This window comes from Aquarana catesbeiana, linkage group LG01 (genome assembly GCF_042186555.1).
Source record: "Aquarana catesbeiana isolate 2022-GZ linkage group LG01, ASM4218655v1, whole genome shotgun sequence".
NCBI lineage: Eukaryota > Metazoa > Chordata > Amphibia > Anura > Ranidae > Aquarana > Aquarana catesbeiana.
Genome location: NC_133324.1, coordinates 334,016,984 through 334,038,895, shown reverse-complemented (window position 1 = coordinate 334,038,895; position 21,912 = coordinate 334,016,984). Strand labels below are relative to the sequence as shown.

Below are 21,912 nucleotides of genomic sequence, written 5' to 3'. Positions count from 1 at the left end.
AGTGAGACACTAATGCATTCCAATTTCAGAATTCCCCATGCCTACCTGCACTGAGGGGGAGGCACTGTGCCCCCCACACATTGTAAAAGATGGGAAACATTGTTTGGTTCTCTAGCTTTGCTGTAGCTGGGATCATCAGCTTTTGTGATGGGGAAGAGATTAGGTGCAGTTCTGCTGGGGGGCAGTCCCTGTTTCCAGATGGACTGTCATTGGCCACTGCTAAAGCCATTCACAGTCCTGCTAACCCTGTCCACCATCTGGAGGAAGATGACTTGCTTGATTGCCACTACCAATCTCAGAAAGAAGGGATTTCACTGATTGAGAAAACCACAATCAAGTGACAGTTTGTGGAATTACTGTTGAGCTCCTGGGAACTTTGTTGACAATATTCCTGAACCTTTGCGTCACTTACTACTAAACCCCTACACTCTGTGTCCCTTTAAGCCACAGCCAGTATTCAGCGCAATGAAAAACACACCCAACTTTTGCTATGGCGCAAAGCGCTGCACTTTTTCTCAGCTGCGGGGGCACACAGGCCCACTGCTTTCAGAAAATGCCCCTGATCTGAGCTCATCATTGCGCATCCATTCTAGATGCTTGTATGTGACATCACATACAAGCATCTGATGAGTATGCCAGGACAGGTAGATGTGTCTCATCTCTGCTTCCTTTCACCACTCTGCATATCACGTGTATCATAGATGAGAAGAGGGTACAGCGGTGGGGAAAATGAGCAAGAGAGGTTCAGATGTGGGACAGAAGAGCAGGAGGGTACAACGGAGGGGCAGATGTGCAGGGAGGTACAGTGGTGGAAGAGATAAGGGGTTCAGCAGTGGGACAGAAGAGCAAGGGGCTACAGTGATGGGGCAGATGAGCAGGGGTGTTCAGTATTGGGCAAGATGAGAAGGGAGTAATGCCCTGTAAACAAAATGTGTGATCGGAGCTTGTTGTTGGAAATTCCAACCGTGTGTGGGCTCCATCACGCATTTTCCATTGGAATTTCCGACACACAAAGGTTGAGAGCTTGCTATAAAATTTTCCGACAACAAAATCAACAAAAAGATCCTGTGTACAACAAATCCGATGCACAAAGTGCCACACATGCTCAGAATAAATTAAGAGACGAAAGCTATTGGCTATTATTATTATTATTATTATACAGGATTTATATAGCGCAGACAGTTTACGCAGCGCTTTACAACATTAGGGCAGACAGTACAATTACAATACAATTCAATACAGGAGGAATCAGAGGGCCCTGCTCATTAGAGCTTACAATCTAGGAGGGAGGGTCAAGTTATACAAAAGGGTAATAGCTGTGGGGGATGAGCTAATGGAGAAAATGGTGCAGTTGTTAGATGGAGGCAGGATAGGCTTCTCTGAAGAGGAAAGTTTTCAGGGATCGCCTAAAAGTGGATAAAGTTGGAGACAGTCTGACAGATTGGGGTAGAGAATTCCAGAGGATGGGCGAGGCTCGGGAGAAGTCCTGGAGGCGGATATGGGAGGAGGTGATGAGGGAGCTAGAGAGCAGGAGGTCTTGGGAGGAACGGAGATGGCGATTAGGTTGGTATTTTGAGACTAGGTTAGTGATGTAGCTGGGGGCAGAGTTGTGGATGGCTTTGTAACTTATTGTTAGTATTTTGAATTTAATTTGTTGGGCGAGTGGTAGCCAATGGAGGGATTGGCAGAGAGGGGTAGCAGACACTGAGCAGTTTGTAAGGTGGATGAGTCTGGCAGCAGCATTCATGATGGACTGAAGGGGGGATAGTCTGTTTAAAGGTAAGCCAATGAGGAGTGAGTTGCAGTAGTCAAGGCGAGAGATAACCAGGGAGTGAATCAGGAGCTTTGTAGTTTCATTGGTTAGAAAGGGACGTAGTTTAGAGATGTTGCGGAGGTTGAGGCGGCAAGCTTTGGAAACTGATTCGATGTGGGGCTGAAAGGAGAGTTCAGAATCTAGGATAACACCTAGCACCCTGACATGTGGGGACAGGTGGATGGTTTTGCCATTGCTCTTGACAGAGAAGTCAGGGGAAGAGGAACGTGGGGGAGGAAATATTATAAGCTTGGTTTTGGACAAGTTGAGTTTGAGGAAGTGGTGTGACATCCATACAGATATGTCGGTTAGTAAGTTAGTGATGTGTGAGGAGACTGATGGAGTGAGTTGAGGGGTGGAGAGATAGATTTGTGTGTCATCAGCATAGAAATGATATTGAAAGCTGTGAGAGGCTATCAGCTGACCCAGGGAAGAGGTGTAGATTGAAAATAAAAGAGGTCCAAGAACAGAACCTTGGGGGACCCTGACAGAGAAGGGAAGAGGAGTGGAGGAAGTAGAATTGTAAGTGACACTGAAGGTGCGTTGGGATAGGTAGGATGAGAGCCACTGAAGAGCACAGTCACGGAGACCGAGGGAGTAACGTTTTTTGAGGAGGAGGGGGTGGTCAACCATGTCAAAGGCAGCTGAAAGATCCAGAAGTATGAGTACAGAATAGTGTCCATTGGTTTTTGCAGTTAGTAAGTCATTTGTGAGTTTTAAAAGAGCAGTTTCTGTGGAGTGTTGAGGGCGAAATCCAGATTGAAGGGGATCAAGAAGGTTGTTTTTAATGAGGTGGTCACTCAGTTGGTTGTAAACCAGGCGTTCAAGGAGTTTAGAAGAAAAGGGGAGCAAGGAGATTGGGCGTAGGTTGTTAAGATTGGTAGGGTCCAAGGACGGCTTTTTGAGTATGGGGGTGACCAGTGAATGTTTTAGAGCATCGGGGAAGATGCCAGAGGTGAGGGAGAGATTGAAGATGTGGGTTAGAGAGTGTAGGATGGGGTCAGAGGGTGACCGTAGCATTTGAGAGGGAATAGGGTCCAGGGGACAGGTGGTTAGGTGGGCGATAGAAAGGAGTTTAGCAACTTTGTCTGTAGTAGTGGATTTGAATAGGGGGAGTGTTAGTTGTACCTGTTGACATGGGGTCTTAGCTGGGGGAGATACGTGTAGAATGGAGATTTCATCACGGATTGTATCAATCTTGTTTTTGAAGTGATTAGCGATTTCCTGGGCAGTGAGTAAGTCAGTGGGTGGAGGCGGTGGAGGACAAAGTAGAGAGTTGAAGGTAGAGAAGAGTTTACGGGGATTGGATGAGAAGGTGTTAATAAGAGTTGTAAAATAGGTTTGCTTGGCAGTGTGGAGGAAAGAATAGTATTTTTGGAGGGCAGATTTGTATTGGTTGAAGTCTTCGAGAGACTTAGTCTTGTGCCACAGACGCTCAAGAGCGTGACTACGTTTTTTGAGAATTTTAGTGTCATCTGTTTGCCAGGGTTGTAGGGGTCGAGGCCTGATTCTGCATGTAGTGAGGGGAGTGAGCTTGTCCAGGGTGGAGGACAGAGATTTATTGTAGATGGACATGGCTTGGTTGGGGCAGGACAGGGGAGAGATTTTGTCATAGAGGTGGTCAGTAGCAGAATAGAGGAGAGAGGAGTTGAAGTTGCGAAAGTTTCTACGGCTACTGCCCCGTTTATAGTCCCGACGTACGTGTTTTACGTCACCGCGTTTAGAACGATGGGATTTTCCTACAACTTTGTGTGACCGTGTGTATACAAAACAAGTTTGAGCCAACATCCGTCAGAAAAAATCAATGGATTTTGTTGTCGGAATGTCCGATCAATGTCCGATCGTGTGTACGGGGCATTACAGTGCTGGGACAGATGAGCAGGGGGGTACAGTGTTGGGGCAGATGAGAAGGGAGTTCAGTGGTGGGACAGAAAAGCAGGGGGGTAGAGCAGAGGGGGAGATCTAAAAGGAGGTGTATTAGTGGGACAGATGAGTAGAGGGTTACAGTGGTGGGGCAGGAGAGCAAGGGGAACAGAGGTGGGGCAGAAGAGCAGGGGGGTACAGAGGAGAGACAGATGTGCAGGGGTACATTGGTGGGGCAGAAGAGCTGGGGGGTACACAGGTCAGACAGATGTGCACGAGGTACATTGGTGGGACAGATGAGAAAGCAGGTTACAGTGGTGGGGCAGATGAGCAGATGGGTTCAGTGTTAGGACAGATGAGAAGGTGATTCAGTAGTGAGACAGAAGCGCATGGGGATACGGCGGTGGAGCAGATGTGCAGGGAGGTACATTGATGGGGCAGATGAGCAGGGGGGTTACAGTGGTGGGATGGAAGAGCAAGGGGGTACAGTGGTGGGGCAGATGTGCAGGAGGTACAGTGGTGGGATGGATAAGAAGGGGGTTCAGCGGTGGGACAGAAAAGCAGGGGGGTACAGTAATGGGGCAGATGAGCAGGGGGTTACAGTGGTGGGACAGATGAGCAGGGGGATTCAGTGTTGGGCCAGATGAGAAGGGGGTTACAGTGGTGAGAAAGATGAGCAGGGGAGGTTCAGTGTTGGGGCAGATGAGCAAGGGGTTCAGTAGTGGGACAGAAGAGCAGGGGGGTAAAGTGGTGGGGCAGATCTGAAAGGAGGCGCATTGGTGGGACAGATGAGCAGGGGGTTACAGTGGTGGGGCAGAGGAGCAGGGGGGTACAGAGGTGGGGCAGATGTGCAGAGGTGAAAGGAGATACAGTACATCAGTGCATGAGCAGGGGGTTACAGTGGTGGGGCAGAAGAGCAGGGGGAACAGCGGTAGGACAGATGTGCAGGAGGTACAGTGGTGGGGCAGATGAGAAAGGGGGTTACACTGGTGGGACAGATGTGCAGGAGGTATAGTGGTGGGGCAGATGGGAAAGGGGGTTACAATGGTGGGACAGATGAGCAGAAAAGTTCAGTGTCAGGACAGATGAGAAGATGGTTCAGCGTTGAGACAGAAGAGCATGGGGGTACGTCGATGGAGCAGATATGCAGGGAGGTACTGTGGTGGGGCAGATGAGAAAGGGGGAACATTGGTGGGGCAGATGAGAGTGGGGGGGGTTACAGTGGTGGGACAGAAGAGCAGTGTGGTACAGTGGTGGGGCAGATGTACAGGGGGTTACAGTGGTGGGACAGTTGAGCAGGGGGGTACAGTGGTGGGGCAGATGTGCAGGGTAGTACAGTGGTGGGGCAGATGTGCAGGAGGTTACAGTGGTGGGGCAGATGTGCAGGGGGTTACAGTGGTGGGGCAGATGTGCAGGAGGTTTACAGTGGTGGGGCAGATGTGCAAGGGGTTACAGTGGTGGGGCAGATGTGCAGGCGGTTACAGTGGTAGGGCAGATGAGCAGGGGGTTACAGTTGTGGGACAGAAGAGCAGGGAGGTACAGCGGTGGGGCAGATGAGCAGGGGGGTACAGTGGTGGGGCAGATGAGCAGGGGGGTACAGTGGTGGGGCAGATGAGCAGGGAGGTACAGTGGTGGGGCAGATGTGCAGGGGGTACAGTGATCTGAGGTGTGGAGTTGCAGGAATTGGGGCTGAGCTGAGGTGTGAGAGTGCAGGATGTTAATTTCTCACTACAACTAAATTAGTTTACAGCATTTACTTTATAAAAAATCCTTTTCGTGATTGAGAGTGTGAAGTTGACATTTTTTTGTTATAAAATCGACACACTCAATTTCTTTGAAAACATTTTTCGGCACACTGTGCTCAAAAGGTTGTCTACCCCTGCAATAGAGGATGCTGTAAATGGTGCATGTTTCCTACGAAAACGTGGCTGAGGCTACTATGTGAGTGTGTGTAAAGGTTTAACTGATCAGTATACCTGTCTGTGACGATTATTCTCAGTTTGCTGGTGCTTAGATTGTTGTTTTAAAAGCTGGAATATCTCTGCATAGTGTAAGGAATGAGTGTGTCATTGCTACAACTGTAAACCAGCTTGAGGCAAGTGATATCTATACAGTATGTATTATTTAATTACTGATGTACATCCATGTCCATGTACTTATGGTTAATATTATATCCTGGCTGCAGTAATTCATCTGCATAAACAAACAAAAAAATTCCCAGCACATTTACCAGCTAGCCTAAAAAAAAAAAAAAAACCCAAATTGACCTTGTCTAACAGTTCAGCTGGATTTGGCATGGGGACACATTTGATGTCTCTTAACGTGAAGTGTTAGACAGGGTCAATTTTTTTTTTTTTTTTGCAGGCTAGCTGGTAAGCGTGCTAGGAAATTTTTGTCTGTTTGTGTTGTGTGTTGGCCTTTCTTGTGCACCTTACTGCAAAGGCTAGTTATAAATTGGGGTGCTTTCCATTTTTTTGTATAGCTTGTTCGCTGGATTTGGCGTAGGGACACATTGAATATGATGCCTCCAGCAGCCATTGTGCTCTTTCTGGGGGGCTTACTACAAGAAAACCTGTCCTTAATTTATCCACTTCTATATATTCTCCAATTTGGAGACTCTCAAGAATATAGACTTAGGACCACAGTACACATAGGAGCCTTGATGTAGGCACTTTCCACATATATTTCCAAATGTGTGCAACTAAAACCTCTGTTTTAACGTGAATTGTTGAACAGGGTTTTTTTTTGCAGGCTTACTGGTAAGTGTGCTGAGAAATTTTTGTCTGTTTGTGTCGTGTGTTGCCCTTCTATGTGCACCTTGCTGTGAGGTTAGTTAGAAATTGGGGTGGTTGCCAACTTTTTGTATGGTAGTTCACCCAATTAGTTTGTTTAGATTACTGGTTCATTTCTCAGGAGGGGAATGGCCTCTGCTCACAGAGAACATGTCCTTCCACTTAGCAGGCTTGTTTCTCTTATTTGCCTACAGGTTTAGTGCACTATCCTGTTTGGGGAGGGCTATTTATCATAACACCCTCTCCAAAAAGGGCTACAGATGTAATAGTGGGTTTGAGTTCATATGTGTGTCCTAACTGTTTACATGTGCATTTTGAAGGTATGCAGCTGAATTACTTATGTGTGCATATGCTGCTTTTTTAAAAATTGTTGTATCCATATCTAAGAATCTTTGGTAAAATTTGATTGATTAATTGATTTATTAATTGATACAAACAACACCACATTTTTCCATGCTTTTTTCATAATTGCCTATATCTGTTCCAGGCCAAAAAAAGTAATAATCTTCCGGTACAGAATTGCAGCAGGGTTATACCCATAAGATCTTTTGGATCTCTTCCTCACTTTTGAAAATTCCCAGTCAATTAAAGGAGAAGTATAGCCAAAGCTAGTTTCCTATAGATCACAGGAGTGCAGTTCGCTCTGCACCCCTTTGATCTGTTTTCAGCTGATAGCGGGCTGAAGACTGCTGTCGGCAGACAACACAGAGCTGATCTAGGCTCTAAAAAGATCACGACCCTATGATCGGAATCCGCCCAGAAGCCTGGACTGACAACTGGCTTAGCCTCTGAAAGCCTAAGCCAGCCCCTCCTTCCAACTCCACAGCCCAGCACTCCAGTGACCGGGGGTGGGCAGAGCAGAGAGCCAGAGACTGACAGTCCTTGGCTCTCTGCTCGAAGAATGCTGAGAACTGAGCGATCAGTGGTCTTTGATTGCTCAGTTTTCACTGCAGAGCCGGCAGGGGACAGATGCATTATCAGATCGATACCACATCCACATAGAACTTCTCTTTTGAATTTCAGTTGGGATGTGAATATTCTTGTTTACTGAGTATTGTATGGTCTTTTTATTCAGTGTTTTTTAAATGTATACTTTTTTAAACTTATGTTATATCTCTTTATTTTACTATATATATACATTTATGTTCTACAAATAAATAGTTAATACATAACAATACTGTCCCAGAGCACAATGGGTGAGTTAAAGAGACACTATAGAAGACCCTGGTGGCTTGGTGGCTCTGTTTGTCTGACTGGCACTTCTGATTGATTAACCAAACTAGTCACTCTGTTCGGTGTATAAATGGCATCCTATGGTCTGTGATTGGGTTTTTCTCAACAGGTTGTTAAGAGAATTATGAAAACATGTTAAAGGGATTCTAAAGTTTTACCTGATAACCAATAAAAATATACACATTTTAATATACAAAAGTTTATATTTGAAACAAAGAACAAACATTTTTAGGAAAAATATAGTTTTGTTACTTCTGGACATAAAACATGAAAAAAGTAAATATGTACAAAACAACTACAGTTTCTTTAAGTGTATTCTACTTTTTTAGGCTTTCTGCTGCAAGTTAATCCACACAGAGGGTTTTCAGCTACATGTATCTTGTTTAGAATTAATTTAGTTTATGTATTTTTTAAATTATGACCAAAGGCTTATGGTGCTCCTGTTATAGAAAGGTTACAACCACTCTACATTGTGTAATTGTTCTAAATGTAATGCCTGTTGCATAGCTGGATAATTAAAAAATAAAAATAAAAAATCCTCAGAATTTTGATTTATGCTTCTTTCATCTGAAGTACATTTTTCGAGTTGGACAGCTCTTCCTCGCAATACTGGCAACTCTGTCCATACTATATTTCCCATAACTCCACTGAATTAGCATTACCCAATGTCTGCAAACGCATACCATGGTGCATCAGTTTTGGGAGCTCACGTATGTGTAATGTCACCTCATCATATTGTAGTTTCATCCAGAGCAAACGCAAATGGCGATAACACCAAGGTGTTGCAGCATTGTCACCTGCTGGAAGCGATGACATATGCTTCACATGTATGCATAATATAATTATTAGGATTGAGGGAACCAAGCAAAGTCAGTGCAAACCCTGAACATAGTGCCTGAACTCTACTGAAGTTTATGGGAGCCGTTCAGTTGGAAGCAGGCCTTTTGATGCAGCCTAAAAGGCATTAAAAATTCACAATTCCCTAAATGAACATGCTTAAGTGGATGCCTTAAACTTATATGTGAAGTTGTGCACCAGTATGATGTACTCCGTTTAGAAAGAAAAACTGCTGCCACCAAATGACATTTCCTGGCCAAATTTATATGTTTGTAAAAAAAAAAAAAAACAGCACGGGGTCCATCTCAAATCCATACCAGACCCTTATCCAGTGGATAAAGGTCTAGTATGGATTTTGAGGGAGAACCCCCATGCATAATTTTTTATTTAAAGGAACAGTTCTCCTTGTCTACACAAAAATCACGTAACAAGAATGGTCTGGTAAAGATTTCGAGCAGGACCCCAGGCAAAAAAAATCATCCGGCGATGCAGATGCAATGTCAATCATGATGAACAATGACCCACATCATGATGATCCTCTCTGTACAAAACTGTACAAAAGCATGGAGGTGGTAATATCCTGTTATGGGGGTGTTTCTTTGCAGCAGGGACTGGGGCACTTGTCCGGATAGAAGGAAAATGGATAGGGGCAAAATACCATCACATTTTTGAGGAAAATCTGCTGCCCTCTGACAGAAAGTTGTCAATGGGAAGAAGGTTTACCTTCCAGCATGACAATGACCCAAAAACACACAGCAAAAATGACCACACATTGGTTGAAGGAGAACAAGATGAATGTCCTTACATGGCTTATTCAAAACTCAGACTTAAACCCCATTGAAAATCTGTGGAATGACTTGAAGACTGCAGTCCACAAATGGCCACCATAAAATTGAACTGGACTTGAGCAGTTCTGCAAAAAACAATGTGTATATATTGCAAAGCCTAGATGTGCAACGTTAGTAGAGACATATTCAAACAGACATGTTGGTGTTATATCTTTCACTTGGATGTTATAACTTGCCCTAAGTAAATACAGCTGGATAAAACAAAAACTGTCTCTGTCATCACTTCAGGCTGCAAAGCAAAAAAATGTGATTATTTTAAAGGAGGGTGATTATTTTCTATACCCATTGTATATTGCAGGTTATCAATTATTAGATGTGGTGGCTACATTAGTTTTCTTTTTTTTCCCCTCTATTTTCACCTGGTGATCTGTCCATTAACACACTCCCGGTATTAGGGTGCCTACACTTTGGATGAAGAAGCAACAAATACACCTTTGGAAAGCAGCATTGTCAATCTAGGGGAAGGGGAGTGCTAGATGTATTAGCAGATTTAGTTACACAAAATAAATTAAAGCCAAACTCCAGTTAAAACTTTTTAGGCAGTTGCAGTAACCATTTTTTTTCCTTTTGAGATAAAGGTTTTACATAAGTAATTAAAAGCTCATCATTGTAAGCACCCCTGTCAGAGTTAAATGTTTTTCTCAATCCTCTAGGTGCTACATCTGCTGAACAGCTTACCAGGTGAAAATAAAACAAAGAAAGTCTAAAAAAGGAAACAAATACAGCCATCACATCTAGGATTTGCTAAGCTACAATATATTAAATGTGGCCTTTTGGGTTTATTACCTCTTTAAGGGCCCTTTCACATGGACCTGTCCATGTATGGGCTCCGCTCTGCTCAGCGGAGGATAGCTCCGTCGATCGCCGCTGAGAAGGCAGATGACAGGTCTGTCTCTTCACACTCTGCAGGGACCGACCTGTCAGAGTGCCGCTCTCCTCTATGGAGGATCTGATGAAGACGGACCGTAGAATCTGTTTTCATCCGATCCGCAGACAGAAGGAAAAGTAGGGTTTTTCTCCGTCATCAGAAACGGAGCATAGTGGAGACTGATGTCAGCGGATGTTCATCCGCTATCCCATAGGGATACATGTATGTCCGTTTTTCATCCGGATGGATGAAAAACGGACATATGGTCCGTCCGTGTGAAAGGGGCCTAAAGCAACTGTTTTGTTGAAGGTAATCATGCCAATTTGAAAGAGTACTGTATTTCATTTTAATATACAGGATCTTCTTAAAGTGGAAGTAAATCGATTTAACAGTTTCAAAAAACAGTTACATTACAGGCATGCTGGGAATGATAACTGTCACATTGGTTGTGCTCTCAACCAAACTTTCAAACCATCCAATGGCTGGTGTCATAACTGATCACATGTGCAGCATCATGGCAGTTGAAGATTAAACAGAGGCCAAGATGGCAGCTTCCTTGGCTGAAAACGATAGGAGGGGTTTATTTCCACTTAAAGAGGAGTTCCGCCTGGGGAAAAAAAGTTTAAAAGTCAGCAGCTACAAATACTGTAGCCTCTGACTTTTAACCACCTCAGCCCCGGAAGATTTGGCTGCTGAATGACCAGGCCATTTTTTGCAATTCGGCACTGCTTTGCTTTAACTGACAAGTGCGCAGTTGTGCGGCTTTGCACCCAAAATTGATGTCTTTTTTTCCCCACAAATAGTGCTTTCTTTTGGTTGTAATTGATCATCTCTGCGGTTTTGATTTTTTGCGCTATAAGCAAAAAAAGAGCGCCAATTTTGAAAAAAACACAATATTTTGTACTTTTTGCCATAATATCCCCATTTTTTTAAAAAAAGCAAATTTTTTCTCAGTTTAGGCCAATATGTATTCTTATATTTTTGGTAATAAAAATCGCAATAAGCGCATATTGATTGGTTTGCACAAAAGTTATAGCGTCTACAAAATAGGGGATATGTTTATAGCATTTTTATTATTATTTTTTTTTACTAGTAATAGCAGCGATCTGCAATTTTTATCAGGACTGTGACATTATGGTGGACACATTGGACACTTTTGACACATTTTTGGGACCATTGGCATTTATACAGCGATCAGTGCTATAAAAATGCACTGATTACTGTAAAAATGTCACTGGCAGGGAAGGGGTTAACACTAGGGGTGATCAAGGGGTTAACTGTGTTCGCTCACTGTGTTCTAACTGAAGGGGGGAGGGGACTGTCTAGGGGAGATGACAGATCGCTGTTCATACTTTGTATGAACAGACGATCAGTCATGATCTTCTCCCCTCAGAGAACTGGTGTGTCGCGAGCCATCGCAGGAGCCTGGCAGTCATCGCGACCGCTGGGCACTCGCATTGGCTCCTTGGGCTAGCAGCAGGCGCATGAGCGCGGTTCCGGCGTGCCCCTAGTGGCCACAGGGCGAAGCGACGTTACATAACGTCGATTCGCCCAGCCGTGCCATTCTGCCGCAATAAAACTGCGGCGGCTGGTCGGCAAGTGGTTAATATATGGACACTTACCTGTCCAGGGAGCCCGCGATATCAGCACCCCAGATGATTTTCGTATTGACTCCCGGGTGCTGCCGCCACCATTCCTTGTAAGAGAAACCAGCAGCAAATCCTCTACTGTATGTGCGCGAAGCGCGCTGCAATTTCTATCTGCCCGGCGGAGGAGGAAGGAGGAGGGGCCAAACTTCTAAGGAACGGAGCGGTGCAGTCTCCCGGAAGTGGGGAAGGGTACCTGTCAAAAACAAGTATCTGTTCCCCCCTCCCCCCTGAAAGGTGCCAAATGTGGCACCGGATGGGGGGGAGGAAGCAAATAAGTGGAGGTTCCACTTTTGGGTGGAACTCCGCTTTAAGTATCCAGCTGGAGAGCTAAGACATGAACTTTTTTAGGCTCTTAGTCCTACAGGCATATACCTCAGGCTGCCCTCTGGTGCTGCAGTAGAGCAATTTGCTCCAAATGGCAGACATTGTCTCAGGTTTAATTAAAGTACATGTGAACCCTCACCTTGTAAAACAACCCATTCAGTTTAAAATAGAAATGAAAGGCAAAACATTTGTGTAAACATATAAAAAACATTATAAATATCTTTTTTCTATTGAAAAATCTGTTCTCAGCTTCCTAAGGAGCTCAGCGAGCTAGGGGGAGGAGAAACTGCAGCATACTGGACTTCCCAGTGAATGGCCGTGCGGGGGGGGAGGGGGGTTGGCGTGTCAGCACAAGTCTAGTTATTGAAGGAGAGCAGGCTGAGTTCCCGGCACAACCAGAAAACTGACTATACTGTAATGCATAGCATGGTTAGTTTTTAATAGGAAAGCAGAGGGTCTGGCAGGAATACCACAGATTTCACACACAGGAAGCAATGCAAAGAGAACAGGATATTTTTTTATACAAGTACATGGTATAGCAGGCACCGTTAAGGAATATGAAATATTGGAGTAACATATTTTTTAAACGTAAGACTGCAGCAACAAGCTTTGTAAACACACTCCAGTTCACCAACACTCTCATAAATAATTTTTGGACAAATACCATAGATGTCAGATTGTCAGACCAGGCCTTAAGGACTTACTGCATGTTCAAAAATTATATAATAGCTTAGGTGGTGGTGACTATAAAAATATTCATTATTTTCCATACTAATAATAGGACAGAGGTACAGTATCTCACAAAAGTGAGTACACCCCTCACATTTTTGTAAATATTTTAATATATTTTTTCATGTGACAACACTGAAGAAATTACACTTTGCTACAATGTAAAGTAGTGAGTGTACAGCTTGTATAACAGTGTAAATTTGCTGTCCCCTCAAAAAAACGCAACACACAGCCATTAATATCTAAACCGCTGGCAACAAAAGTGAGTACAACCCTAAGTGAAAATGTCCAAATTAGGCCCAATTAGCCATTTTTCCTCCCCGGTGTCATGTGACTCGTTAGTGTTACAAGGTCTCAGGTTTGAATGGGGAGCAGGTGTGTTAAATTTGGTGTTATCGCTCTCACTCTCTCATACTGGTCACTGGAAGTTCAACATGGCACCTCATGGCAAAGAACTATCTTAGGATCTGAAAAAAAAGAATTGTTGCTCTACATAAAGATGGCCTAGACTATAAGAAGATTGCCAAGACCCTGAAACTGAGCTGCAGCACGGTGGCCAAGACCATACAGCGGTTTAACAAGACAAGTTCCACTCAAAACAGGCTTCGCCATGGTCAACCAATAAAGTTGAGTGCACATGCTCAGTGTCATATTCAGAGGTTGTCTTTGGGAAATAGACGTATGAGTGCTGCCAGCATTGCTGCAGAGATTGAAGGGGTGGGGGGTCAGCCTGCCAGTGCTCAGACCATACGCCGCACACTGCATCAAATTGGTCTGCATGGCTGTTGTCCCAGAAGGAAGCCTCTTCTAAAGATGATGCACAAGAAAGCCCGCAAACAGTTTGCTGAAGACAAGCAGACTAAGGACATGGATTACTGAAACCATGTCCTGTGGTCTGATGAGACCAAGATAAACTTATTTGGTTCAGATGGTGTCAAGCGTGTGTGGCGGCAACCAGGTGAGGATTACAAAGACGAGTGTGTCTTGCCTACAGTCAAGCATGGTGGTGGGAGTGTCATGGTCTGGGGCTGCATGAGTGCTACTGGCACTGGGGAGCTACAGTTCATTGAGGGAACCATGAATGCCAACATGTACTGTGACATACTAAAGAGCATGATCTGCTCCCTTCGGAGACTGGGCCGCAGGGCAGTATTCCAACATGATAACGACCCCAAATACACCTCTGACAACCACTGCCTTGCTAAAGAAGCTGAAGGTAAAGGTGATGGACCGGCCAAGCATGTCTCCAGACTTAAACCCTATTGAGCATCTGTGGGGCATCCTCAAACAGAAGGTGGAGGAGCACAAGGTCTCTAACATCCACCAGCTCCTTGATGTCCTCATGGAGGAGTGGAAGAGGACTCCAGTGGCAACCTGTTAAGCTCTGGTGAACTCCATGCCAAAGAGGGTTAAGGCAGTGCTGGAAAATAATGGTGGCCACACAAAATATTGACACTTTGGGCCCAATTTGGACATTTTCACTTAGGGGTGTACTCACTTTTGTTGCCAGCGGTTTAGACATTAATGGCTGTGTGTTGAGTTATTTTGAGGGGACAGCAAATTTACACTGTCATACAAGCTGTACACTCACAACTTTACATTGTAGCAAAGTGTAATTTCTTCAGTGTTGTCACATGAAAAGATATAATAAAATATTAACAAAAATGTGAGAGGTGTACTCACTTTTGTGAGATACTGTATATAGAAGTTACAATTGAGACACAATTATTATTTTAGATTATTATTATTTTTTTTTTTTTGCAAGCCTGAAGAATGCAAGCTTTATATGCTCATGCCAACCTGCTCTTTATACTTATTATTACAGTTATTGAGGCGTTGAGAGAAAATGCCATGAAGACAGTGAAGAGAGGAATAAAACCAGAGATAAAGAGGAAATGTTCACCCAAGTGCTTTAAAGGGATTAAAGATGGGCTCAGTTGGCAGGAAGTTTGGCTGAATAGAGAAGGGGAGGCCAGCTGGTCTAACAGTGGGGGATATGTGCGCCATGAGCCTGGCAAGTCAAACATAATCGCTTAAATAATATTATCTGTAACCAGGACCTCTTGATCTCCTCTTCTTCCAATCTGTGAGAAGAATGAACGTTAGGCCTAGGCTCAGCTGCTGCAATGCCTGAAAATTAAGAAGACGGGTACCATGGAAACACAGCATCTTTAATATGCAGCCAGTGCAAGGCCTACATTCTCTGCTCTGCCTGCTTTGAGGACATTAAGATGTAAATTCTTACAGAAGAGTAACACAATAGAAATACAAATCTAACATTTTGCCCCTGTGGGATATAATATGCTGGCGAAATACACATTTAAAAGAGATATTGCAGATTTTGGAGCGTTCATTTGCTTTCCAGTACACAGATAAGTATTTTTTCTGTTAAGTTTAGCAAGAACCTAGTTCATTGCCCTTGAAAAACTTAAATATGCAATGTACAGCTCATAACATGATATTTGTTTTAATATTTGGCAAAAAAAACTGATTTGCAGAGACAGTGACATTTTGAAATGTGATAATGAGGGCTTATAGGGTTTGATTAACTAAAGGCAAATAGGCTGTTCACTTTGCAAGGGAAGTTGCACTTTGCAAGCTTAGTGAATGAGGTGAAGCTCTGCTGGCTTCCATCATCCAATCATGTGCAAGACATCATTGGTAATTTTTTTGCAAAGTGAATTTTCACCGCATTCACTAAGCTCTGGAGAAAATTTCCTTGTAAGGTGAACAGCCTAGTCCCCTTAAGTAAATAAACCCCATAGTGTTCTATTATAGTTTAGACCTTACAGTGCAAAATAAAAGAATAAAGTGTAAGTGTATCTACAACAGGTTTTCCCATTTTGGATACAGTAGGGAACAGTTAAAACCAATGTCATATTTTTTTGCCATCTCTATTTCATTAGGGGGGGTGGGGGTCCTCTTGTTTTCCTGTCATGTAGACATAACAGGAAGTAAGTGTACATCTCTCCAAAGTGAAGAAAATGTTCTTTTATATAGTCGGCACAATTATGCCCATTAAAATAGTTCTCTTTTCTTCCTGTTCTGGTGATTACTCAAAATTTAGAATTTTCCCTCACTTTTACTTCTGCTGACAGCAATCAGCAGGACAACTAAAGAGAGCAAATCTCCCCAGCAGGGAAACATACAGCAAAAAAATTCTGACAGGGGTTCTTACTCCTCACCACTGTATTTAAACCTAAGAAAAAAATGTTAGGTTTAGATACACGTTATACTGTGTTCCTCTACTACCCACTGCAAATCCAGGGCAAATAGAGAGCATGATGGAACATAGCAGCTTCACAAATCAGTGGGTCAAGTTCATAGATGGCAACCATCAAATTTAAAAGGTGCAAAAAACAAAGGCATGCAGTAACACAAACCCAAAATCGAAAAACTCCACTAAGTACAAATTTATATATAACTTGGACATATACTGTAATATATGGAGAAATAAACACATGTTATGGTATCCCCATGAAAGGAAACATGGGAAGTTTCTAACTGTTGCCACTTTCCATGAGCATGTCCATTTTCATGTCAAAACTGTAGATCTGATTACAAAACAAAATTATCTTGGAAAAGGAACCACCGTATTGTACCTAAACATACTGTACCTTATTTTGTAAAGAAAGTATCAAGGTGTCCCATGGGTTCATGAGGCAGTAGCATACAACTACCAATTTTTGTTCAAATAAACAATTTTGAGATTGTTGATCTGTGCGGTCTTCCACAGTTTTTGCTGGTTTTTCAATATATGCAGACCTATGAACGGCATATGGGAGCAAGCATGGGGGGGTCCATGTGGCCTCTGTTATGTTGGGGAGACCATGCAAAAAACCTAAGGACTGCATTGCAAGGCAAAAGTATGCCATTTGGGATAAGCAGGTGGAATTACCATTGGTAAGACACTTTGTGGAAAGAAGTCATACTGTTTCTCAGATATATAGCCAGTATATGGCTATTGATCATATTCCTAAATTAATGAAAGGTGGAGACAGGAAGCTGATACTTAAAAAGAAGGCGGTAAAGTGGATAAATTATTTGAATACTTTACAGCCATTGGGGTTAAATGTCAACTTTGATCCACCAATAATTTCCACTCGCCTGTTCGCATTGGTGAGTGGAATTTAGCTGAGGGCGAGTAAGGAGCCATATCAGAGGGGGAGGATGCTGCCGGCAGGTGGGGTTAAATGGGAGCCGATTCTGCGATCAGCCAGTAAACTGTGGGGAAGGGAGAGGAGAGGAAGAGGAGAGCTTGCCAGATCACACAGAGAGGGGATCTCCGTTGTGAAACAAAGTGCAGCCTCCTGGACCAGCTCCTATGATAGACAGCGCACTGGTCCAATGCCAGGAAATTGAAGTAGTGTGACGTCTAGGAGGCAGGGTTTGTTTAAAAGCGGAGATGCCCTCTCTGTCTGATCCAGCTGGCTCTCCTCTTCCTCTCCCTTTCCTGCAGTTTCCTGCCATTCGCTGTGAGGAGAATCGGCTCTCATGAGGCTACATTGATGGGCACTGATAGGCTGCGCTGATGGGCACTGGTAGGCTGCATTGATGGGCACTGGTAGGCTTGCATTGATGGGTACTAATAGGCTGCATTGGTGGGCACTGAAAGGCTGCATTGATGGGCACTGATAGCTTGCATTGATGGGCACTGATGTGGCTGCACTGATGGGCACTGATAGGCACTGATAGACTGCATTGATGGGCACTGATGAGGCTGCACTGATGGGCAATGGTGAGGCTGTGTTGATGGGCACTGATGAGACTGCACTGATGGGCACTGATGAGGCTGCATTTATGGGCTCTGATGAGGCTGCACTAATGGGCACTGATGAGGCTGTATTGATGGGCACTGATAGGCACTGATGGGCTGCATTGATGGGCACTGATGAGGCTGCACTGATGGGCACTGATGAGGCTGCACTGATAGGCTGCACTGATGGGCACTGATGAGGCTGCATTGATGGGCACTGATGAGGCTGCATTGATTGGCACTGATAAGTCTGCACTGATGAGGCAGCACTGATATGCTGCACTGATAGGCACTGATATACCACACTGATGAGGCTGCACTAATGGGCACTAATGAGACTGCACTGATAAGCACTGGTATGCTGCACCGATGGTCACAAATGAGGCTGCACTGATATGCTGCACTGATAAGCACTGATATGCTGCGCTGATAAGGCTGCATTGATGGGCAATGATAGGCACTTATAGGCTGCATTGATGGGCACTGATGAGGATGCACCGATAGGCACCGAAGAGGCTGTATTGATGGGCACTGATGAGGCTGCACTGATGGGCACTGATGAGACTGTACTGATGAGACAGCACTGATATACTGCACTGATGGGCACTGATATGCTGCACTGATGAGGCAGCACTGATATGCTGCACTGATGGGCACTGATATGCTGCACTGATGAGGCTGCACTGATGGGCACTAATGAGACTGCACTGGTATGCTGCACTGATGGGCACTGATATGCTGCACTGATAGGCACGTATATGCTGCATTGATGGGCACTGAAAGGCTGCATTGATGGGCACTGATAAAGTTGTTGTTGTTAATATTTATGTTTGTAACTTAATTCTGCATAAAACATTTAACAGTGTCATTTTATTAAATAATTTATGAGGGCATGTTTAGGGGCAGAATTAGAAGTGGGGCAGGGTAGGGGTTGGGTGGGGCAACTGGTGGCGAGTAAGGGCTCTTTCTCACGGGGCGGATCAGTGATGATCCGCCCCGTGAACACCCGCTTGCTCAGCGGGGATCGCTCCGCCGATCCCCGCTGAGCAGGAAGATGACAGGTCCATCGCTGCACACTGTGCAGCAACGGACCTGTCAGAGCGCTGCTCTCCCCTATGGGGGGATCGGATGATGACGGACCGTAGTGTCCGTCGTCACCCGATCCGATCCGAAAACGGATGGAAAAGTAGGTTTTTCCTCCGTTACACTTTTCGGATCGGAGCGGGGTCGGATGTCAGCGGACATGTCACCGCTGACATCCGACGCTCCATAGGGATGAATGTATGTCCGTTTTTCATCCGAAAACGGAAGGATGAAAAACGGACATACGGATCCCTCGTGTGAAAGAGGCCTAACTCTTAAAGCTTGGATAGTAGCTCAGGACTTGAAATTTTGAGCCCTGTCTAAAGTATATCTTTAGTAACAAAAACAACAAATTTAAATTTATAACAGAATATCCTTTATTAAGCACACGCATATTATATGTAAACTATTTTAGCAAAAACATACTAGTGTTTGAGAGAACAGAACTAGCACTGTACCATGCATTGTCTGAGTAAACATCCTATGCAGACAAAGGAGGGTATAGCAGAAATCACGATGTAAGTCAGAAGCAGTGAGTACATCAAGTCTGATAAAGATAAAAATAATCAATGTCAAATATAAGCAGACGAGTGGTGCTAGTGAGAAGCATGTATGAGTGCTTCATCTCTGTATTGTCTCTTGCATTAAAAACGATGCACGAGTGCTTCATTTCTGCATTGTCTCTAACAAAAAATAATCTGTCATACGCAGGCACATATAAAGGGAAATCACAGTGAAAATTGCTGTTGTGTGAGCAGGTGTTTTAGCAGTGAACTTGTAAAATGTTATAGATAGTCAGAATCTGGGATATTTTTAACTCTGTCAGGCTTTGACACTAAAACAGAAGTCCAACCCAAACTGTTTTCTTTGTTTTGGAAGAGAAGGACTGGGACCTCTGTATGGTTTTTACTGCTGTCTGAGCCCACATTTATCCCAACTTCCTCTTTTGGTGTCTGGTGACATCTGGGACAGAGAGCTATGGGAAATGTTCCCAGCAGAAACACAGACATCAATAAAAACCTTTTTATTTCCAGTGAGGAGGATTCAGAGCTTCTGCAATAGCTTTACTGCTGGCTGTGTCCCACTTCTAATGTGACTGCTACCCCTTGGAACAAGAAATAAGCAGAGATCTTCCCATTAGGGGAACAGAAGTTCTAACTTTCCCTGTTGTATCCAAATTGTAACAAACGTTTTATCTAAATATAATAATGTGCATATGCATAACTCTTATTTACCAATCAGTTTGAAAAAAGGCTGAACAGTGAAAAGTGAATGGTGCTGGTCACTGTGGATTATTGCATTGTGTATTGTTTTCAGCACAAAAAAAGCCTGCTTGTGCTTTGTGTTGAAAGGAGTTTTAGTTCTTCGTACTTCCTGAGCATTGTTGTGTAGATAATGCTATGATGCATTATGATAAGCTCAATGTCCAATAAGCCATCTGTTTTAAGAAGTGCAGGAATGCTTTTGCATCATGTTTATGGATGTCACTTTCGAAAATTATAGTATGTTACAGATTAAACTTTTTCCGGGTTGTCAAGGTGTCATCAACGCAAAAGCTATAGCTACTTCTGGTTTTGTCTTTCTATTATCTCATGTTCATGTAGTTTTACTCAGTACTGGAATTTTTTCTTGAAAAAATAATTGTAGAATCTATATCAATACAAAATTAAGGCATATTTGACATGTTCTTGGATGATTCAATGAATTCTTCTCCATGCTCTATTCATTAACACCTTTCTACAAACTAGAGAGAATTAAGTTTTTCAAATGGAAGTTTAATATTCAAACCTGGGATTGTCCCTAGTAAACTGGGACATATGCTAGCATTGTTCACTAGTTTTTTTTTGTATATCTCATTGAGACCTCACTGTATTTTACTAGACTGAAATCTAACAGGACACAGTAGAACCATTTCTGGAAACTGTCAGCTGTATAAGAAAAGTAGGCACTGTGTGACACTTTAAACACACAATACCAATTCAGTCTTTACATTAAATGACTATCAGTCATATCTGCTACCATGTTCATAAGGCTCAGTCTACTTTTCTTCTTTAACGGGACTCTCATGTAAAGCCTCTGCAATGCTTGGACTCTTTTCTTTGACCTCCACAAGTCCTCCCGCTGCAATGTGCCCAACTTTAGCTGCTCGCAATCCAATCAGAGCAGGGGGTGAAATGACCGCAGCTGTAGAAGTTATGTTACCAGTTGCTGGCGGTGGACCACTAGTGAGGTAAGCTGTGTATTGATTCCAAAATGATAAAGGGCTAACTCCAACAAGTTGTGTAGGAATATCCCTGGAGAGGAAGTCTTGCAGTTTCATTGGGGTTCCTGAGAGCAGAGGGCCTAAGTTATCCAGAGATAAACGTCTTCCTCTTCTTGAAGAAGTATTATTCCATACATGAGTACTCATATGTACCTGGAGAAGAAAACAGAGGCTGTAGAACATTGCACTGTAAACATATTTCAGTTATCAATTGCTGACCTGTTAGGGGAATTTATATCCTAAAGAGAACTGTGCACTCCTGCTATGGAATGGGTCTTCCTACGCCTCAGGGTATAAAATGGGTGTTTCTACACTTTCTATAACTGTAGAAATGTTTTATGTGTGCCTATCCTTTATGTTGCACTCTCCCTAAGGTACGGTAAATTATATAAATATTCAACACAGAGTTGGCAAAAACTCTCCCCATCATCATGCTACGTTACTGCCTAGATCCTTAAGGACATTTACACAGAGATGAGCACTGCAATAATGGTATTTTTAAGGCTTCCTTCAGAAGGATAAAATATACTGATTTCTAAATGTATAATAATGCCACCTTGCAACTTTGCAACTCAAACAGTAGAAGCCTGCAAAAAAAAAAAAAGATGACTGATATATATACCTTTACGGCAGGTGGCGATTACAATCTTTGCTCTCTTGCAAAACTATAGCCACTGCTGGAATCCAACACTTCTGGGCATGTCATATAGTCTGTCCCCCGCTGTTCTCTGTGTTTCTTCCCACTCAACCATATTTCATTAGTGTTTTCTGTAGTGACATAGAGGACCACAGTAGGTACCACAGTGCACAATGGAGGACTAAACATTCAACATACCCAGAAGTGTTAGATTCTA

At 43.5% G+C, this 21,912-nt stretch overlaps 1 protein-coding gene across 3 annotated transcripts in view; it reads right to left on the bottom strand.

Moving 5' to 3' along the window:
* Positions 1-19,148: 19,148 nt before the first annotated feature.
* SALL2 (spalt like transcription factor 2) overlaps positions 19,149-21,912 on the bottom strand; it is a 37,163-nt gene continuing 34,399 nt past the window's right edge. For all 3 annotated transcript variants that reach the window (XM_073631491.1, XM_073631501.1, XM_073631510.1), the window contains one exon: positions 19,149-21,211. In XM_073631491.1, the coding sequence (XP_073487592.1) occupies positions 20,834-21,211 (378 nt within the window). In that variant the 3' untranslated portion in view covers positions 19,149-20,833. The remainder of the gene's footprint in view (positions 21,212-21,912) is intronic.